The sequence below is a fragment of the Seriola lalandi genome, unplaced genomic scaffold (genome assembly GCF_002814215.2).
Source record: "Seriola lalandi dorsalis isolate HSWRI2012SDOR001 ecotype SW California unplaced genomic scaffold, Sedor1 jcf7180002054575, whole genome shotgun sequence".
In the NCBI taxonomy this organism is placed as follows: Eukaryota; Metazoa; Chordata; class Actinopteri; order Carangiformes; family Carangidae; genus Seriola; species Seriola lalandi.
Window position 1 is genome coordinate 1,071,449 of NW_019525128.1, and position 18,414 is coordinate 1,089,862.

The 18,414-nt window shown below is 39.6% G+C and overlaps 2 protein-coding genes across 3 annotated transcripts in view; both read left to right on the top strand.

The window, feature by feature from the left end:
* Positions 1 to 11,330, top strand: part of LOC111663357 (interleukin-1 receptor accessory protein) — a 37,311-nt gene extending 25,981 nt beyond the window's left edge. For both annotated transcript variants that reach the window (XM_087176971.1, XM_087176972.1), the window contains exons 9-13: positions 719 to 845; positions 2,003 to 2,151; positions 2,496 to 2,639; positions 5,597 to 5,740; positions 7,778 to 11,330. In XM_087176971.1, the coding sequence (XP_087033097.1) occupies positions 719 to 845; positions 2,003 to 2,151; positions 2,496 to 2,639; positions 5,597 to 5,740; positions 7,778 to 8,226 (1,013 nt within the window). In that variant the 3' untranslated portion in view covers positions 8,227 to 11,330. The remainder of the gene's footprint in view (positions 1 to 718; positions 846 to 2,002; positions 2,152 to 2,495; positions 2,640 to 5,596; positions 5,741 to 7,777) is intronic.
* Positions 11,331 to 12,040: 710 nt separating this feature from the next.
* Positions 12,041 to 15,954, top strand: LOC147818493 (uncharacterized). The gene has a single exon (XM_087176973.1). The coding sequence runs from the start codon at positions 12,962 to 12,964 to the stop codon at positions 13,790 to 13,792; it is 831 nt and encodes a 276-aa protein (XP_087033099.1). The 5' UTR covers positions 12,041 to 12,961; the 3' UTR covers positions 13,793 to 15,954.
* The last annotated feature ends 2,460 nt before the right edge of the window (positions 15,955 to 18,414 follow it).

Consider the following 18,414-nt stretch of genomic DNA (forward strand, 5'->3'; position numbering starts at 1 on the left):
TTTTTAAAATCTAATGTCAGTTACTGTTACAGGTCTATTATACACTGGTAACACATTTTGTTCCCTCTGGGGTTCCTCGCGTCCAAAAAAGGACACACAAAGAAAAGGCTATAAAATCAGCATATATCAATATTTTTTTCTGCTTTTTTTGCATACATCTCTTAAACCACTTCAGTTCTGCTCAAACCTACCAAATGTTTATTAGTTTTCAGGATTTAAACCCTTTAAATGCCAGTTTGAAGACATATTGCCTCTTGTTTTATTAAAAAAAAACAACAAAGAATATGAGATATTTCCCACATAAAACATGGTGGAGGGATGTGACATTGTTTTATATCAGAGTCTTTTATATCAAGACATTTCTCAAAACCAGAATATGATCAGGGTGACTTTTGAACACTGGAAATAAATCATGTACTCATCCCGGCAGTAGCCCCCGTGGCACTCAAAATTTCCCTGGAATTTTCTAGTTACATCTGTAAGTCACATATATGGGTTTTGTCGCCCTATATTACATGTGTGTTACACAACCACAAAGAGACACAAAACAACCACAGACTCAAAACAAAATGAAGACAGAGCAACTTACTGTTTCTTTTTTTTTTTTTTAAGTAATTCCTTGAAACAGCTGCTCACTGTAGGTTTTATCAAACACACTGGAGAAGATGGTGCACTTAAGTATCTGAGGTCTAATTGTGTATATTTCTCTCCCCCTCAGACACAGAGGTGCGCCTGGTGTGCAGAGGCGTGCTCCCCTACCTGAACTCTTCCTGGGAGATCTGGTGGACGGTCGATGGGAAGACGCTGGATAAACTGGCTGACCAGCGCTTCACCAACAGCAACAGGTAGAAAGAAAACATCTCTATCTCCAGGCTGAGATTTTGTCTCATTGTGAAGGATGGGTAGATATAATATAATTTTACTGTATGAAATTCATTGCTGCTGTTTGTGATTTTCTTTTGGATCTGCTGGAGCAATGGATGAAACAAATCTGTATGTGAATGTGTCTTTAATAATAATCAATTAATTAGTTTATCAATACGAAATTTAATACTAAACAGGCTTGAATAGCTCAAACTTGGACATATGACTCAATATCAATAAAAGGCCTGCATTATATATCCTAATTCAGTAAAAGTACAGACACATTATCAGCAAACTGTAGTTACAGTATCACAGTAAAAGCACTTCCTCTAATAACAGTATCACAGTAAAAGTACTTCATGTAGGTACTCTATCAAAGTAGAAGTACTTCATGTAGTTAGAGTGTCACAATAAAAGTACATCCTGTAGTATCACAGTCAAAGTACTTCCTGTAGTTACACTATCACAGTTAAAGTACTTCCTGTAGTTACACTATCAAAGTAAAAGTACTTCATGTAGTTAGAGTGTCACAATAAAAGTACTTCCTGTAGTGACAGTACCACAGTAAAAGTGCTTCATGTTGTTACAGTATCACAGTAAAAGTACTTCCTGTAGTGTCACAGTAAAAGTACTTCATATAGTTACAGTACCACAGTAAAAGTACTTCATGTTGTTACAGTGTTACAGTAAAAGTACTTCCTGTATTGTCACAATAAAAATATTTCATGTAGTTACAGTATCACAGTAAAATTACTTCCTGTGGTTATGGTATCACAGTAAATGTACTTCTAAAGTAACTATAACTAAACTAGTAACTATATTTGTCAAATACTGTGTAGTGGAGTACAAAGTAAAATATCTCCATCTGAAATGAGGTCAAGCAGAGGTATGATGTAGAATAAAATACAAATACTCAGGTAAAGTACAAGTACTTCACAACTACACTTAAGTACAGTGCCTGAGTAAAAGTACTTAGTTACTAACTGGTGTTCAGAGAGCTTTACTTCTAGGTCTCCACAGATTAAATGCAGGGTCAAACACACAGGATTTATTGGATATAAATCTTCCTGGAGGTCCTGCGTGACTCTGACAGTCTGTGTTTTATTTAGAAATATACGAGGTCTTTGTGTGTTTGCAGTCTGTTGACTTATTACTACGGGGACCGGACAGAGGAGAGCGTGCTGGTGATCAAGGACTTCCAGTCTGAGGACCTGAACAGAGAGTATAACTGCTCGGTGAGGAACGACCGAGGCTTCGAGACCCGCAGAGCTCAGCTGGAGGAGGAGGGTGAGTAAAAACACATACGTCAGCCTCTGATGTGTGAAGCTGGAGTCAATAAATATGTTCCCGCCCTCTGTGTTGCAGTGTCACATGATACTGACACATTTTGGTAAATGCTCCTGTTAGTCGTCACAGGTCAGCTTCATCTCTGTGCTTCTACTTTGCTGTTTTTGTGACCTTCAGCACTTCCTGCTGATGTTTCACAATAAAACACATTATAATGACATTAATCTTGACTTACAGTTTTATTACAGATGTACACATAAGCTGATTATTTGCTTAATGAGACAGAACCTTCCTATATTACTGTGGAACAGTTGTTAAACATCAGGTGTGTCTCGTTGTGTCAGTGTCGCTGCCGTCGATGGAGCTGGGTTGTGGTCTTGGTGTGACCCTAGTCCTCATGCTGCTTCTCTTCGTGGTTTATCACGTCTTCTGGTTGGAGCTGCTGCTGCTCTATCGCTCCTGGTTCGGCACTGATGAGCGACACACAGGTGAGCAACAGCAAACCTCCAAACCTCGGTCAGGTGCATGGTCCATTAACTTGCTTGGATGAAAAGCCTCTGAGGTCTTTGATGATGACTGTAAACTCTCAGGTAGAAGCTGGTATTCATGGGAACAGTTGGTTGTATCACAGTATTCTCTCATTGTGTTTTATATTATTATTTTGTTGTGTGCCATTTTAGTCCGTATCCTTTCATGATTTGCTGCTACAGTTTGGTTAACTGGTAGGTGTTACCAGGTTAAAAAAAATTGTGACACTCACAGTTAAATAGTCTTATTATTTAATATGGGGCAATCAACAAACACATTTCGGCTACAAGCCGCTATCAGCTTTAAGTCAGCTTAAGAAAAAGTAGCAGATCAGCTTGATGAGGTACATCTGTGACTGAACCAGGCAGAAACTGAATCTTCATAGGGGGAGGTGTGGCTACACATCAGCAACACATATCCTACATAGAGGAAACGATAATTATAGAAACCATAACAACCATCTATGCTGAAAAAATGTGCCAAAACTAAGAATGTGACTAAAGGACAAAGGTTCATAGGGACAAACATACTTTGACCGACAAGGGCAAATGTGCTGCAACAGCCCAAAACACTATTAAGAGAAACGAGCTGCAAATTCAGAAAACGCTGCAGATTCAAAAACACATGTGAAAATACGAAACAAATACAAGAACAGAATTTCAGCTCATTTCTCTTAATGTGTATGTCGTAAAGTGTTTTGGGCCCCTGCAGCGTGTTTCCCTTATAGGCCACCGTAGACACAGCATACAAAGATTAAAGACAGAAAATTTGAATCTATGTTTAGATACTCAAAAAATATAAATGAAATGATGAGAGAATTTTTTTTTCAACCACAATAAACAACATTACAGTATATCTAAAGAATCTGAATTTAGCGAGCACAAATGGGTTGTAGAAAATGTAGAGCTATGTGTCCATGTTAACTAGTTTGAAGAAAAAGATATATGTATATATATATATATATATATATATATATGTATATATATGCAAGAATAGTTAAATATGTAGAAATTATTTAGAAAAGTTAGATATGAAAAATCATTAAAAAAAAATTAAAAAACTTTAGCAACTAATAGCAACTAATTTAAATCAATACAAGAGAACCTAATAAAATTGTCAGAAATACAAAACCAAAAGTGATGGACAGAATATACAAAAGGAATACTGGTGGGGTGGGGCTCCCCATAGAAAGTTTATGGGAAACAGTTCAGCACCAATTTATCAAACTCGTTCAAACCTTTTAGGCTCTCAGTTTGCAATGTATGAAACCAGCTTTTTGTTTGATTGAAAAAGGGCAGAAGAAGAACATCCTCTGGAGGACAGGTAATGAAAGTGTGGTGTTGTTTTTGCCGTGTCACCTGAACCACCTCAGTCTTTACATCCTGATCTTAAATGACTTGTGTTTAGTGATGATCTTTCCTGTCTGGCTGCTGTCACAGCATTTACATTATTAAAGCCAGTATCAGTGAAACAGGAGAAAGTGTCATTTCTTGAGCCCTGTTGGCAGATTTATTCAAACTGTGAGACACTGTGGACGGAGCAGCTGCCAGCTGAAGCATTTCCACTGCACAGTTTTATAACGAAGCCTTTAACTCTGAAAATCACACATCACCTCCACTGAATGCCAGTAAAATTTAACAATTGGCTGTAAAGGTTTTACCGCTCACATTTATTTTTTTGTCAAAGGTAACACAACATCATGAGGCAATGCAGCACCAGCACGGCTCTCACTGATGTTGGTGCTTTCAAGGACACTCCAACATCTGAGAACTGAGATTCAGCTGCTCTGTTTTCACACAAAATTAGACCAAACTCACATTATCTTATTCAACTGGAACTTTTTATTTTTATTCCTCTGCACCAGCGACAGTCAGAGCCAGAGGCATTTTGTTTTCAGGTTGCCTATCTGTTCCATTCTCATGGACACAATATCCTAGTAACGCCTTGAGGGAATCTTCAAATTTGGTACAAATGTCCACTTGGACACAAGGATGAAATGATTAGATTTTGGTGGTCAAAGGTCAATGTCACAGAGACCTCACAAAATACTTTTTAGCCATTTATCTTATTTTATATTTTAGCCAACAAATGGTTCATATTGTATATGACTCACGGGGATGTAACCTGAAACTAGTCTGAGTCGAGGAGGCAGACAACCACCACCAGGAGGTGATTGTAGTTTATATACTGTCTTGTGGCATCCAAAATATGGATGTTCTTACTGTATGTGCACAGTGTTTCTCTCAGTGTTCATGTTTGTGTGTTATTGACCGTCCTCCGGATGAGCTCCTCCATCAACCTGCCTTGCAGTTCAGTGATTTTTAACAATCCAATATGAATGATCAAATGTTGCAGTTTCCATGAACACAGCATCACGTTTCAGCCTCCACTCACAGCTGCAGTGTCACATGATGGAAATGTGACTTTAAAAAGTTGAGCAAACACTGCTGTGATGGCTGATCCATCTCTTTAGCAGGTTTCTGTCTCTGCAGGTTGATCTTTGTAGACATGAACCAGAACCAGCAGCAGCTGTTTCCTGCAGGGAGGAGAGTCAATCTGAAAACTGATGCAGGACTCACAAAATGATCTGAAGGGATGTGAAGGTTTTGTGCAGGATTTGTACCTGAAGCACTTAAATATGGAAACAAAATGGTGCTAGTTTGGACGTGCATGATGGGAACACACACTGTAGTGAACTCAAGTGAACCTTTAAGTTGAAAGGAAACTGTTTTATCTTGATGATGACATTCACATCACAGAGGTGCTGACTTGTTTCCTGTGCAGATAATGACATGGAAACTTACATATCAAACAAAAATGTTCTTTCCAGAGTCAAACATGATAAAATAAAACATAAAACATGATGTTTCCTCTTTTAATCAGTCGATCGCGTGTGTGTGTGCGTGTGTGTGTTTAGATGATAAAGAGTACGACGTGTACATCTCGTATGCGAGGAACAGTGAGGAGGAGCAGTTTGTTCTGACGACGCTGCGCAGAGTCCTGGAGAACGAGCTCGGATACTCAGTGTGTATCTTTGACAGAGACAGTCTGCCGGGAGGGAGTGAGTACACAAACATACTGCAGTACTACACACACATACTGCAGTACTACACACACATGCTGCAGTACTACACACATATACTGCAGTACAACACACATACTGCAGTACTACACACACATACTGCAGTACTACACACACATGCTGCAGTACTACACACACATGCTGCAGTACTACACACACATACTGTAGTACTACACACACATACTGCAGTACTACACACATATACTGCAGTACAACACACATACTGCAGTACTACACACACATACTGCAGTACTACACACACATACTGCAGTACTACACACACATACTGCAGTACTACACACACATACTGCAGTACTACACACACATACTGCAGTACTACATACACATACTGCAGTACTACACACACATACTGCAGTACTACATACACATACTGCAGTACAACACACATACTTCAGTACTACACACACATACTGCAGTACTACACACACATACTGCAGTACTACACAAACATACTGCAGTACAACACAAACATACTGCAGTACTACACACACATACTGCAGTACTACAACACATACTGCAGTACTACACACACATACTGCAGTACTACATACACATACTGCAGTACAACACACATACTTCAGTACTACACACACATACTGTAGTACTACACACACATACTGCAGTACTACACACACATACTGCAGCACAACACACACATACTGCAGTACAACACACACTACAGAACAACACACACATACTGCAGTACAATACGAACAATACTTCACACTCTGTGGAAGTACACTCATACTCTAGTACACACTCTTTAAACACAGTACACACATAATACACTCATGTACTGCAGCACATGCACTCACATACTAAAGTACACACTCTGATACTGTGGTACTGTAGTAGAATACAGTGTTACACCAACAATTACACTTGTTTTTTTCCCCTGCTTCTGCTAATATTCCTGTTGCTCCTACTAGTGCTACTACCTGTAGTATTACTGCCAGTAGTCTTGTTACCTCTACTGCTGTTGCTACGACTACTTCTAATACTGATACTCCTACAACGGTTAACTACTGTTAAAACTTATCCTCCCCCTTCTACTACTGCTACTGCTGTTCCTTTACTTCTGCTACTACTTAAAGCTAGCTACTAGTATTGTAGTTGTTGTTTTTATAGAGCGGTGTATATTTAAGATTGAAATCCACATCATATCTGTACTGGTATAAAAACAGTACGGAGTGTTGACAGTTCATTTGTACACAAGCACAGACTGTCCTGTCAGTGTGTTAATGATGCAACAAGACAAGACAAAACAGACACAGAAACAAATAAACAAAAGAATAGAAAAGGGGGGATTCTGACCTGGGTTGACATTTCTCCAAAGATTTCTGTTCTTGTCCATCACTGCATATATGACCTTTCTCAATTTTACAAAAGACATGATGTCCTGAAACCATGAAGACGGGGTTGGACTGTGGATTATTTTGGACATCACTTTGAAATAATCAAAAACTGTGCAACATTGAGAATGAATAAAACATGGGGCTTAAACTGAAAGAAGGAGAAGAAGCATGAGACCTAAGTCCATGTTGGTGTAAAGAAGAGTTTGTATGAGTCAATAGTTTCTTTCCTCCACTTCACTGTAAAGTTGTTCTCTCACAGCTCATGTTCCCAAGCAGCTCCTGCTCTATACAAGGAGTATTTATCAAAAATAATGAGCTGATCATAGATCCAGGAAATGATTTATACTACTACTCCTGCTACTAGGTCACCTATGACTCCTGCTTATATACTCACTCTACTACTACTACTACTACTACTACTACTACTAACACTACTAGTAGTACTACTACCACTACTACTCCTACTACTAGTGCCACATTTTTTTACTCCTGCTACTATTCCTGCTATGAAGGACAGGTGAACCAAGAAAAGACACACACAGACAGGAACACAGTCCATCCATCCATCCATCCATCCATCCATCCATCCATCCATCCATCCATCCATCCATCCACCATTAACCCTCCTCTCTCCCTGCAGCCATCACAGATGAGACTCTGAGTTTTGTGGCTCGTAGCCGGCGCCTCCTGGTGGTTGTTAGCCCAGGCTACGCCTCTAAGGGCTCCCAGGCACTGCTGGAGCTGAAGGCTGGCATCGATGGCATGGCATTGGACGGGCACCTGCGGGTGATCCTGGTTCAGTACAAGCCAGTCCAGAGGAAGGGCTGGGTCAGGGAGCTGAGGAGAGCCCGGGTGGCCCTGGCACTTGTCCGATGGCAGGGAGACAAATCCAGAGAGCTGACGTCCCACTTCTGGAAGAGACTGAGGGTAGAGTTACCTGTGAGGAGGGTTAGCAGCAGGGATGAGGAGGAGGACAGTAAGGAGGTGGCTCTGATGAGGCTGCACAGTCAGAACAGCACAAACTCCCAGACAGGCCTCATCACCACCACCGTCAAAGATCCACAGAAAGTCTTCAACTGTTCAGCATAGCCATGACGGAGGTCAGCAGCTACATGTGTCCTAAAACGTGTTTGCTGTCTCAACAGAACTATACAGACATGTTAAAGGACACGATTAGTTTCATCACCTTCTATCATCTACAGATCTACAGAAAGCCTCCTGTTTCCCTGGTTCAAATGAGGGTGTTAGCTACGTGATGTTTCTAACAAGATACCAGTGCAGTGTCTGAGACTCATTCATGTCAATATTTTTCCATAAAACCTTTCATTTCATTTAACGACAAGAATAAAAGTATACAGCCAAGTTATTAATACATATAATAATCTATATTAACAACATCAGCATCAGCATGTAAAAATGCTCTCGATGGTAATGACAGCATGTTGAAATTAAGCAGGTTCAATGCTTAATTCGTCTCAGCATCTTAGTTAGCCAGTTAGCATGATAATTAGCATTAAGCACTACAGTTGAGGCTGATGGGGATGTCTTGGCTTCTCTAGGTATTTGGTTATAAACCAAAGTTTTGGACAAATTTAAATTTTGACCTGATGATGGCACTAGATGGAAGGTCGGGGATGAAACGTATTTACAATTCATTCTCTCAGACCATGAATGTGTGTACCAAATTGTGTGTACCAAATTTCACGACAATCCATCCAAGAGTTTTTTAGATATTTAAATAAAAAACGAAAATGTCAAGCTCATGGTGGTGCTAGAGAATAAGTCAGTTGATCACCAGAATTAGCAGGATTCATCGTCAGGGGACCATGAATGTCTATACTAAATTTCATCACAAAAGTCAAAGTAATACAAGAATTATCATTATCATTGTTCATACAACAACTGTAATGGTTAATAAGTAGAAGTGCTAGCCTTTGACCAGGTTTTTAAACAGTAAGTGATATGGGAAATGACCCTAGAATGTAATTGACATGTAATCACGCATGAACCTAAAATTTAAAAAATTTAATATGATGTACTTTTTTCACCTGAGCCTTGAAAGAAAGTTTGGAATCAATAAGAACTCAGAGGTTTACACAGAGATATCTGGTTCTACACAAGAACTTTTTGCTTAGTGTTTTAGATACATGTAGACACATTACCTTAACCATGCTATTCCATAAACCATCAAATTTGTGAGTTCATAGGCAAATTGTGTCATGCTGCTACCATGTACATAAATGACAGTGTCATCTGCATACATTTGGATGTTTGTGTCTCATTAGCTCAAAGCACCCCCATCAAGGCTGCAGTGTTCATTATAACCATAATATGACAAAACATTTAGCTATTCTAGCCTGGTTGCAGTGTTTGGATGAACTGGCTAAAGTGGTACTGAATGTTTTTTTTTAAGCCTGGAGTTTGGGTTTACCTTTAGGCAAAAGCAACCAACCACAGCAGTTGATAGGTGGAGACACCTGTCAATCAAGTGAAACTAAAGCCATGTTTAGACCATAAAGTACCTGGAACTTTTAGTTCTGACAAATTGTGTCCCATATATATTCAACAGCCCACAGGACACAGCATTTTATTTACAAATATGTGACGATCCTGTACGGGTGACAACCCTAGCCACTCTGGTCGTTGTGGTCCTATAAGTCCTGTTTCAGTTTTTTTTACCTCTGGGACCTGTTTCGCAGTGTTGAAAATGTGTTTGCTTGCTCGCTCACTCACTGTGGACTTTTTAAAATCGTGGATGAAATAAAATGCAGCTAGTACTGAAATGTTCAGCACTGCAGACCACACCCACCAAAGTTCCTGAACCTTTGGAAAGTACTACCCCCCCCCGACTAGGTACCGGGGGAAAGTTCCTGTGGTGAAAACATGGCTCAATATATATCTTTTTACACCAAGACACATTAGAAGAAGTGAGTAACTCCGCTCATGAAGTCGGAATAAAATATTTTTTACGTCTTTCCATGAAATGATTGTGACAATGTGATTTATTTCATTTCACCTGGGTAATTGGGACACATAATGTAATCATTGCACCTGGTCAAAAGTGATTACTGATGCATTTAAAGAGGAATAAACAGAGGATTGTGTCTGAAAACAAAATTATTCCAACTTTATGGGCAACAGTATATAAGGATTAACATCCTAATGGAAAGGAAAGAATTTTGGTTGTTTGGTTGTTTACATGTATCTTTGGATAAACAGAGGTGTTTGATAACAGGAAATTTTAGCTGTTGGTAGCACTAGAGGAAAGGTCAGGGGATCAGTTAAGTTAGGAGCATTCATTCTCAGGGAACCACAAATATCCGAACCAAATATCATCCCAATCAAGATATTTCACCCTGGACCAAAGTGTTGGACTGACTGATGGGCAGTTCAATCCCTAATCTCACAACCTCAGTTTACCTTAATATATATTGACTGTTAGAGAAGGTCTTAATGGAGTAAGGAAAACAAATTCAGAGATTATTGTGTCTTGTGGGAAAAACTGTGATGTATTGCATCTCTAGAGAGATGTTTTGGAGTTTTCTCAACAACTTGAATAAAGTGAGTTTTTTCTTAAAGCTCCAACTAGCGAAAATTACAGGAACTGCATTTTAATGCACTTTAACACTCAGCTGCGATGGTTGCTTGGCTGGTTAGATTTTTTCCTAATAATGTTTTGGGGACATCCAGTGGAACATAAGCCAACACAGATGTGAAGTTGGGTGTCACCTGCAAAGAGGGAGATTTACAATATAATATCCAACAGACTTTAAAAACACCACAGCTATAAAATGTTACAGAGGAAACACAGACCCATGGAGGAGGGATCTATGCACTGCAATTTTCAAATATTAGTTTTATTAGAGAAAAAAAATGTATTTACAGAATAAAACCTGCCTGATCATTACTTTAAAATGTTGCAATTACTCTGCACTTCTGTATTTTTTTTATTTCATTTTATTGCACTGCTTTCACTTTTATACATTCAATATATCAATAATAAATCAACTGTAAGATATAATCTTCTTTGAAAATATGCAATATGCTATTCATCTTTAACACTCAAAAAACAGTATTATGGGATATAATAATGGGAGAATACATCCTGCATGATGTCATGCTTTAATGTGTTTAAGCAGTTTACAGCATTTCATTTTTTTGTTGTTTATTCAATAAATGACTTTTTCTTCTAATGCTATGTCATCATCATCATTCATGTCATTGTTTTTCATTCCATTTGCACAAATACCCACATACATGCAGTTAGGATCACAATGCATATAATGAAAATATAGTTAATACAATTATTATTTTCTGTCTACAAGTTTAATGTGAAATAACAGATTATTTCTAGAGGTTCAATTTTCATTTTAAAATAAATTGGTAATAGAGAGTTTAGTTTAATCTGCACCTGCACTTGCTTCACCACAGTATGATCATGTTAACATGGTTAAAAAAAAATCTTAACTCACACTACACGTACTGCCTCTTTGCTGAGCTTTCTATCACATTCTACTGTCTGAAAAAAAGCTGACAAAAAATTCATGAATGTTTTGAGTCTTTGTTCTGATTTTCTTAAAAAGGGATTTGACCAGTGACTGTCTGGAAGGTAATAAGTCTAGCAAGACAAATTTTTTACAGCCACGTTACACACATATGAGGAATGTATGTCCTGTTAGTGGGTTAGATGAAAAATCTGCTGATCACTAGCCCTGACAGTCCCAGATGTTAAGGTGAAACAGAAGTGCAGTGTTCTTCATCAGAGGTGGGGAAATTAACTAGACGTATATTTACCTAACCAGCTACTTAGTCCTCATTACTAAAGTTTTCCATCTATGCAAAAACTAAAACATACCATTTGAAAACATTGACAAAAAAACATAAATGTCATCTTAATGTGGCCTGTTTTCAGGTGCACTGTCTTCTTTGCCTTATCCTGGGGCCAGTTTCACAAAGACATGTCAGACTGGTCTGTAGTGTCGGTCCAGTCTTCATGTTGCTCATAGATCAGTCTGATGTCAGACTGTTTCACAAAAATAAAGCCTGACTAACAATGACAAAAACATTACACACTTACCCCCAGGCTAACTCAGGCCTAAGACCAATGTTACCATGGTAATAATCAGTGACACCTGCGCTGACCAGTAGCACCAAGCAACACAAAACAAGAAAAAACATGACTCACAATTTGAGCAGAGGCAGACAAAGTAAAATGTCCTTGCTGTTGAATTCTTCTAGTGGACAAACATTTTCTGCTGGGGTACACGGAGCTTAGCAGTTGGATGCGGTTCCTTGGTCAGCCTTTTTTTTTTTTAATTCTGAAAAAAGTCGTTATTTACCCAGAGTTCATAGTACTACAGTCCCATTTAAATTGCAACGTGGAAGATCATGCCTGACTGCTTGTCTTATAGGCACCCCAGGTAACTGCAGCCTAAGCTAGCTACTTTTGTAATATGTCACATGTAGTGGATCTGAAACCAAATCATTCCCTTTTAAGTTGGTATAAGAGTGAAAGTTAAGATTGGGTTTCATGTAGTGGTGGGACCCTTTATCCCGAGGGTCTTCAAATGGTTTGTTTTGGGTTTAATAGTCCAAAACTTGTTGAGATATTTCAGCCTGGACCAAAGCGTTGAACTCTGACATCACTGAGTAGCATGGCTAAAAACTGATGCTGGGGCTTTTTGGAAGCCACATCATGTAAAATGGTTTGTTGTCAATAAACACATGAAGTTGTGTTCAATCTCTTCTGCTGGTATTTTATCATTGGTTGTTTCCTCTTCCTGTCTGTCCTCTGTCAGACCTATCAGAGGCCATCCTGCAGTCGATGCAGCGGAGCCGCCGCCTCCTGTTCGTCCTCAGCCCCGACTTCCTGAAAGAAAAAAGCTTCAGCCTCCTGGAGTGTCGCCTTGGTCTGTACCTACAACATGGCCACCAGGCCTCCATCATGGCTGTTGTTTACCGCTCAGCCAGTAAGCTGCCTTGTGTGGAGGTGGCCCAGCTCCACCAGGCCTCTGTCAGCACGGTGAAGTGGCGAGGGAGTCAATCTGAACCACAGCATTCACGATTCTGGCTGCGGCTGAGGCTGGCACTGCCCGTCCGGCCACTCGCTATGGGCAGGAGGTTGATCGACAGCACATCATCTCACTCAGACCTGGCTGCACTGGCACTGCAGAGAGTTCAAAGGAATCAGAACCAGAACCAGAACCAGAGGGACAGAAACTATCAGACCCGCAGAAACAGATGGGCTGCAGCCAATCAGAGCCGCAGAGACAGACTTGGAGGGAGGGGCAGGGGCAGGGGCAGGGTGAAGAGGGGGGATACATGCAGGGAGGAGGGGTCACAGCACAGCAGGAGCTGCTCAGGGTGCGCTGGGTTTGTTGGCCAGGTGGAAAACAGAGGGGTGGAGCTTAAAGTGGAGACAGAGATGAAGGAGGTGACACATGATAGGACTGAGATTCGGTCAGACCCTGTTCCAGAAACAGAACTCACCCCAACTCCAGACTCCACTCATGACACATTCTCAACTCCTAACCCCGGCCCCATACCTGTCTCAGCCTCAGACCCAGTCCCTGACTCCGCCCACCCCACCTGTGAGCAGGACGATGGTGGGAAACACAAGCAACAGTGGCAGATGATTCCCTCGAGACTTTTATAAGAACTTTAAATGATGCTGCGTTCAAGTCACATCAGAAAGGTGGTATAATCTACAAAATGCAATGACTTGCTGACTGACGAAATACGACTGACTGAAAACTTTGTTTTGAAGAGGTAAAACCATAAGTAGCTGTTAAAAGTCCTCACTTGCGTTTCAGGTGCTTTCCTGTTACACTGAAACAACTTCTGGGTGCACTGCAAAATATGCGTCCACACAAAAACATGCGGACAGCGCTCTGTGCAAGCGCAACGAGTGCATATGTGTCTAGAAGTCAGTACATTAACACACACAAGCAGTCTGTATCACGCTGTGTTAAGATGGTGAGGTGTGTAAATGCACAGTGTGTATATGCATGTTTTTGGTGTGCATGTGAAGTTTTCATTGTGGTCAATTTGATGTGTATGTGCACACTTTCATGGTGTTTCACCCGAATTGGCCTCCCATAAATAAGCCTACTCTCACGTGCGCACACAAAAGTTTCTGGTGAGCACGTGATACTTTCACGTGCGCACGTGATACTTTCTCGTGCGCACGTGAAGGTTTCTCGTGCGCACGTGAAGGTTTCTCGTGCGCACGTGAAGGTTTCTCGTGAGCACGTGAAGGTTTCTGGTGCACACCATAAACTAAAAGATTTTTTTTTTTGTAGGAATCAATTATTGTGGGACTAGATAATGTGTTCAGTGTTGTTCAATGTTGGTGACTTTGACCTATGTATCCCCAGACAGAAACACTGAGCCTAGGAAGCAAGGACGGGGTGCAACAATACAAAGTTAGAGCCTACAGGTGATGCTGCGGTAGATGAACAGTAGCACTGTTAGCAGCTACGTTAGCTATCATCTCAGCTCAGACACGGACGCAGCATGAACACTGAACAGTACAACAATGTCCTTTAATAGAAAACATCTCTTTAATGACTTGTTTTATATCTGACACCTGAAGCTGGAACTGAGCTGAGTGTGATTTTTATTACTAATGAGACAGTTCAGTGTGTTTCAACATCTGTTCTGTTTCATGTCACAGTCACATTCATTGATGTTACTGCAAAAGCGGTCTGTGTATCATCGGATAATCCGTAATTCATTTGTAATTTAAAAACGAGAAGAACATAAATCTGTTATTTATTTTAAAATCAGAATAAAAAAAAAAAAAAAAGAACAATCAAAAATGTTGTCTGTTTTTGGCAACCCCTTTTATCAGTATTTTGTTGGATTTTTAATTCTAAACTAAAAATAAAATCACATTGTCTGTTTGTTGTTTGTCTCCAAACAAAAAGCCAGAAGACCAAATCAAAAAACAGTCCAATTTCAATTTGTGCAAATTAATTTCTCATATGGTAAAGACAATAGAACGGTGGACAGAGGATGAGGAAGTGAAGTGTAAAAAAGTTAAAAAAAAAAAAAAAAAAAAAAAAAAAAAGCCAAGAGGATGTAAAAGGGTAAGATTAAGCAAGCACAGGATCTATACCAGGGGAATGTTAGACGGTTGATATAAGACAGTTAAGTGTGACTGATTGACTGGTTTTTCACTTTTTCATTCTGACAATGAAAATTTTTTTTCCGTTTTGGTTTTAAAACAAACACAACTTTAAGATTTTTTCATTTTTAAATTACAAATGAAACTCCCGCTGTTTGGTTGGTTATAGGTTTACACAGTTCAGTTTAATTCCCAGTAACTGAGACTAGACCAGTTTGCTGGTCTAATCTGACTAATCTGCTTGTGTAGGGTCCTGTTGAATGTTCTTTTTCTTTTGTTTTTTGGTTTTTGAAAATTAATTTATGCATGTTAGTTCTGCCTCAGATAAGGTCCTGAAATGGACAGTGATGTAATAAGAGCCATTTCAACATGGTTCTTCTTAGGTTGCATGTATGACATAAAGATGCATTGATTTGACCTGACGTCATTAAACCTTCATCCGAATTTAATTGCTGTTTAAATATGACACCAAAGTTGACTAAAATAAAATAAATGAATTAAACGTACTTAATGCTAAATTAATATTCTGTTCACTTTACTAAATGATGATGATCATCATCATGGCTGCTAACAGAATGCTTCCAGATGATCTGTGCCTCACCTGGAAAGTAGAGGCAGTCGAGGGCAGAGACAAGTCTCACTTCCTGTCAGCTCAGATCCTGATTTAATAAACTGTTCTTCAGCTTGTACTTTTAATGATGTTATTCTGTATCACAGGATAAACTATTATTATCAACCAGCTGTGATCAGCATGTCAGCAATTATGATGTGTGGTCATGTGGTCCACGTATGGACTGGATTTAATGAGTTTTACAACATGAATATAAACAACCAATATTTCCACCCCTCCTCTCGAACTGATCTCACAGGTTACATTTTGGTCTGGTTCAAGAGGAGAGGGAAACCTGTGCCCCACACACACCCTCACACACACACAGTCACACACACACACTCACACACAGGTTGTTGGATTTTAAGTTGTAAATGTTTCAGCTGAACTCACCAAACAAACAACAACATGAAACTGTTGCAGTTTGGTGACGTCAGCAGCTCTGATCTCAGACAGGTGTTAGTGTCAGTCCTCATATCAGACTGATGCCTCACGTTAGTAAAACAAGTGTTGAACAATCAAACAGAGAAATCCATCAGAGCTGTGATTTCTCTCCTGACAGGGAAATATGTTTAAACACTGATGTTTGATAACTGGAAATGTTCAGGCATAAAACATACTGTAAAATATAAAAGCTAAAACTAAAGAACAGAGATCAGCACCATAAAAATCATTCACAGTTTACAGTCCCTTCACTTATTGATTGATTTATTGACTGATTGATTCTACTTCTGCTTTTTAAATAGCTGGTGATGAAACTCTACACTTCATACGGACTGTGTTTCACAGTGAGAGGGAACAAATAAAGTGGCATGAACTGATTTATATGAAAACAGAGGAAATGCAGAGTTTATATTAACAGCAGATGAGAGGGCATCATTGTTGTCCAGGTGTTTAGATTTAAAGCATGTGACATAAAGTATCCATCATTTAATTCTTAGCAGGAATCTTTGTTTTTAATCTAATGAAGGTAAAATAATCATTTTTTAATATTATTAACAGCAAATAAAACCACAAACCAAGGAGATGATTCACTAAGCCACAGGGAAAGTTTGTGCTCTTATATGAGTGATGCACTGAACACAAAGTGAAACAATATTGTCTATAATTTGCAAAAGATTAAAGGACTGGTCACACAGTGTAGTTTAACTGGCAGACTGATGTGTGTCCCCATACCTGTATCCAAAATCAGAACTAGAATGCCTCATGGTTGTCTGCCTCCGCCACTCAGGTTACATCCCTGTTTATCCAGGGTCATATAGATTATTAACCATTTGTGTGCTTTATCAAATTTGATGAAATACCTTTAAAGCGTATGAGGAATATTGTGTTCACAAGGGCAAAACCACATTTTGTGAGGTCACTGTGACCTCGACCTTTGACCACCAAGTCGACCTTTGACCTTTGAGCATCTTCTCAGTGGCAAATTTGTTCTGTCAAGGTCTTATTGAGATATTGTGTCCAAAAGAATGAGACAGATGGATGGACAAACTGAAAACTACACATCTCGGACTGTGGCTGTCACTCTTTATTATGCTCATCAGGCTTCAGTGGTGTGCACCTCACAGGAACTAGACATCTGAAAAAGTATCTTTATAAAAAAACTGAGGGGGAGACATGGACTGTGAAACTCCATGAATTTAATAATGATGTCAACCTTGTTTCATGACACAAACAAACCGCTGATAAATGTTTGATTCATTTTACACCTAAAGCTTCAGACCTTTTCAAAATTATTTGTAGGTCAAACTGACTTTAGTTACAGTTATTGCTCTGTGCTCAGACCTGCTGTGAGATTTTATTTTTTGATGAATAAAGATTTGATTTGAACAAGAAACTTGTGCTACAGAAAATGGACCAGACTCAGTGAATAGCTCCCTAAGCTTAACATGTCCTATGATAACTATTAATTATACAGACTAATGAGCAGTGATAACTAACATGTCTTTGGGGTCATCAGGTGGGAACCTCCTTTCACCAGTGTTTCTTCTAGTTGGTCCCAAGATGTGTATAAGAGACAGACTCTCAGTCACTTGAAAAAATATGAACACTACAAACCAATAAGACCACCAAGACACAAGCAAACAATACAGGCCACCTCACCTGGACTAACCGCATGGTTTCAAAGAGGCTCACACAGGCCACACCCCCCACTCAAAGACACTTCCTCTTCCTGGATTTCTTCCTTGCTTCTCCTAAGAGTCTAAGTGCTCCCCCTGCTGGGCCCCCAGCTACCATTACTCCTTCTCATCCAAATCCACTGACTTGATCTTGCTGCCTCATCTGACATGTCCTTTATTATTTTCCTCACACTCTGTCCACTTCCTCCTAACTCCCTTACCAAAGAGACAACAGACCTTGCTACAAATCCTCTACATCCTACTTCCACTGGACAAATCCTAACTTTCCATCCTCGCTGCTCTGCTTCTGCCCCTAACTCTGCATACCTCAGCTTTTTCCTTTCATATGCTTCTTCAACTAAGGCCTCCCACGGAACAGTCAGCTCTATGAAATATACTTTCATTCTACTCCTAGACCA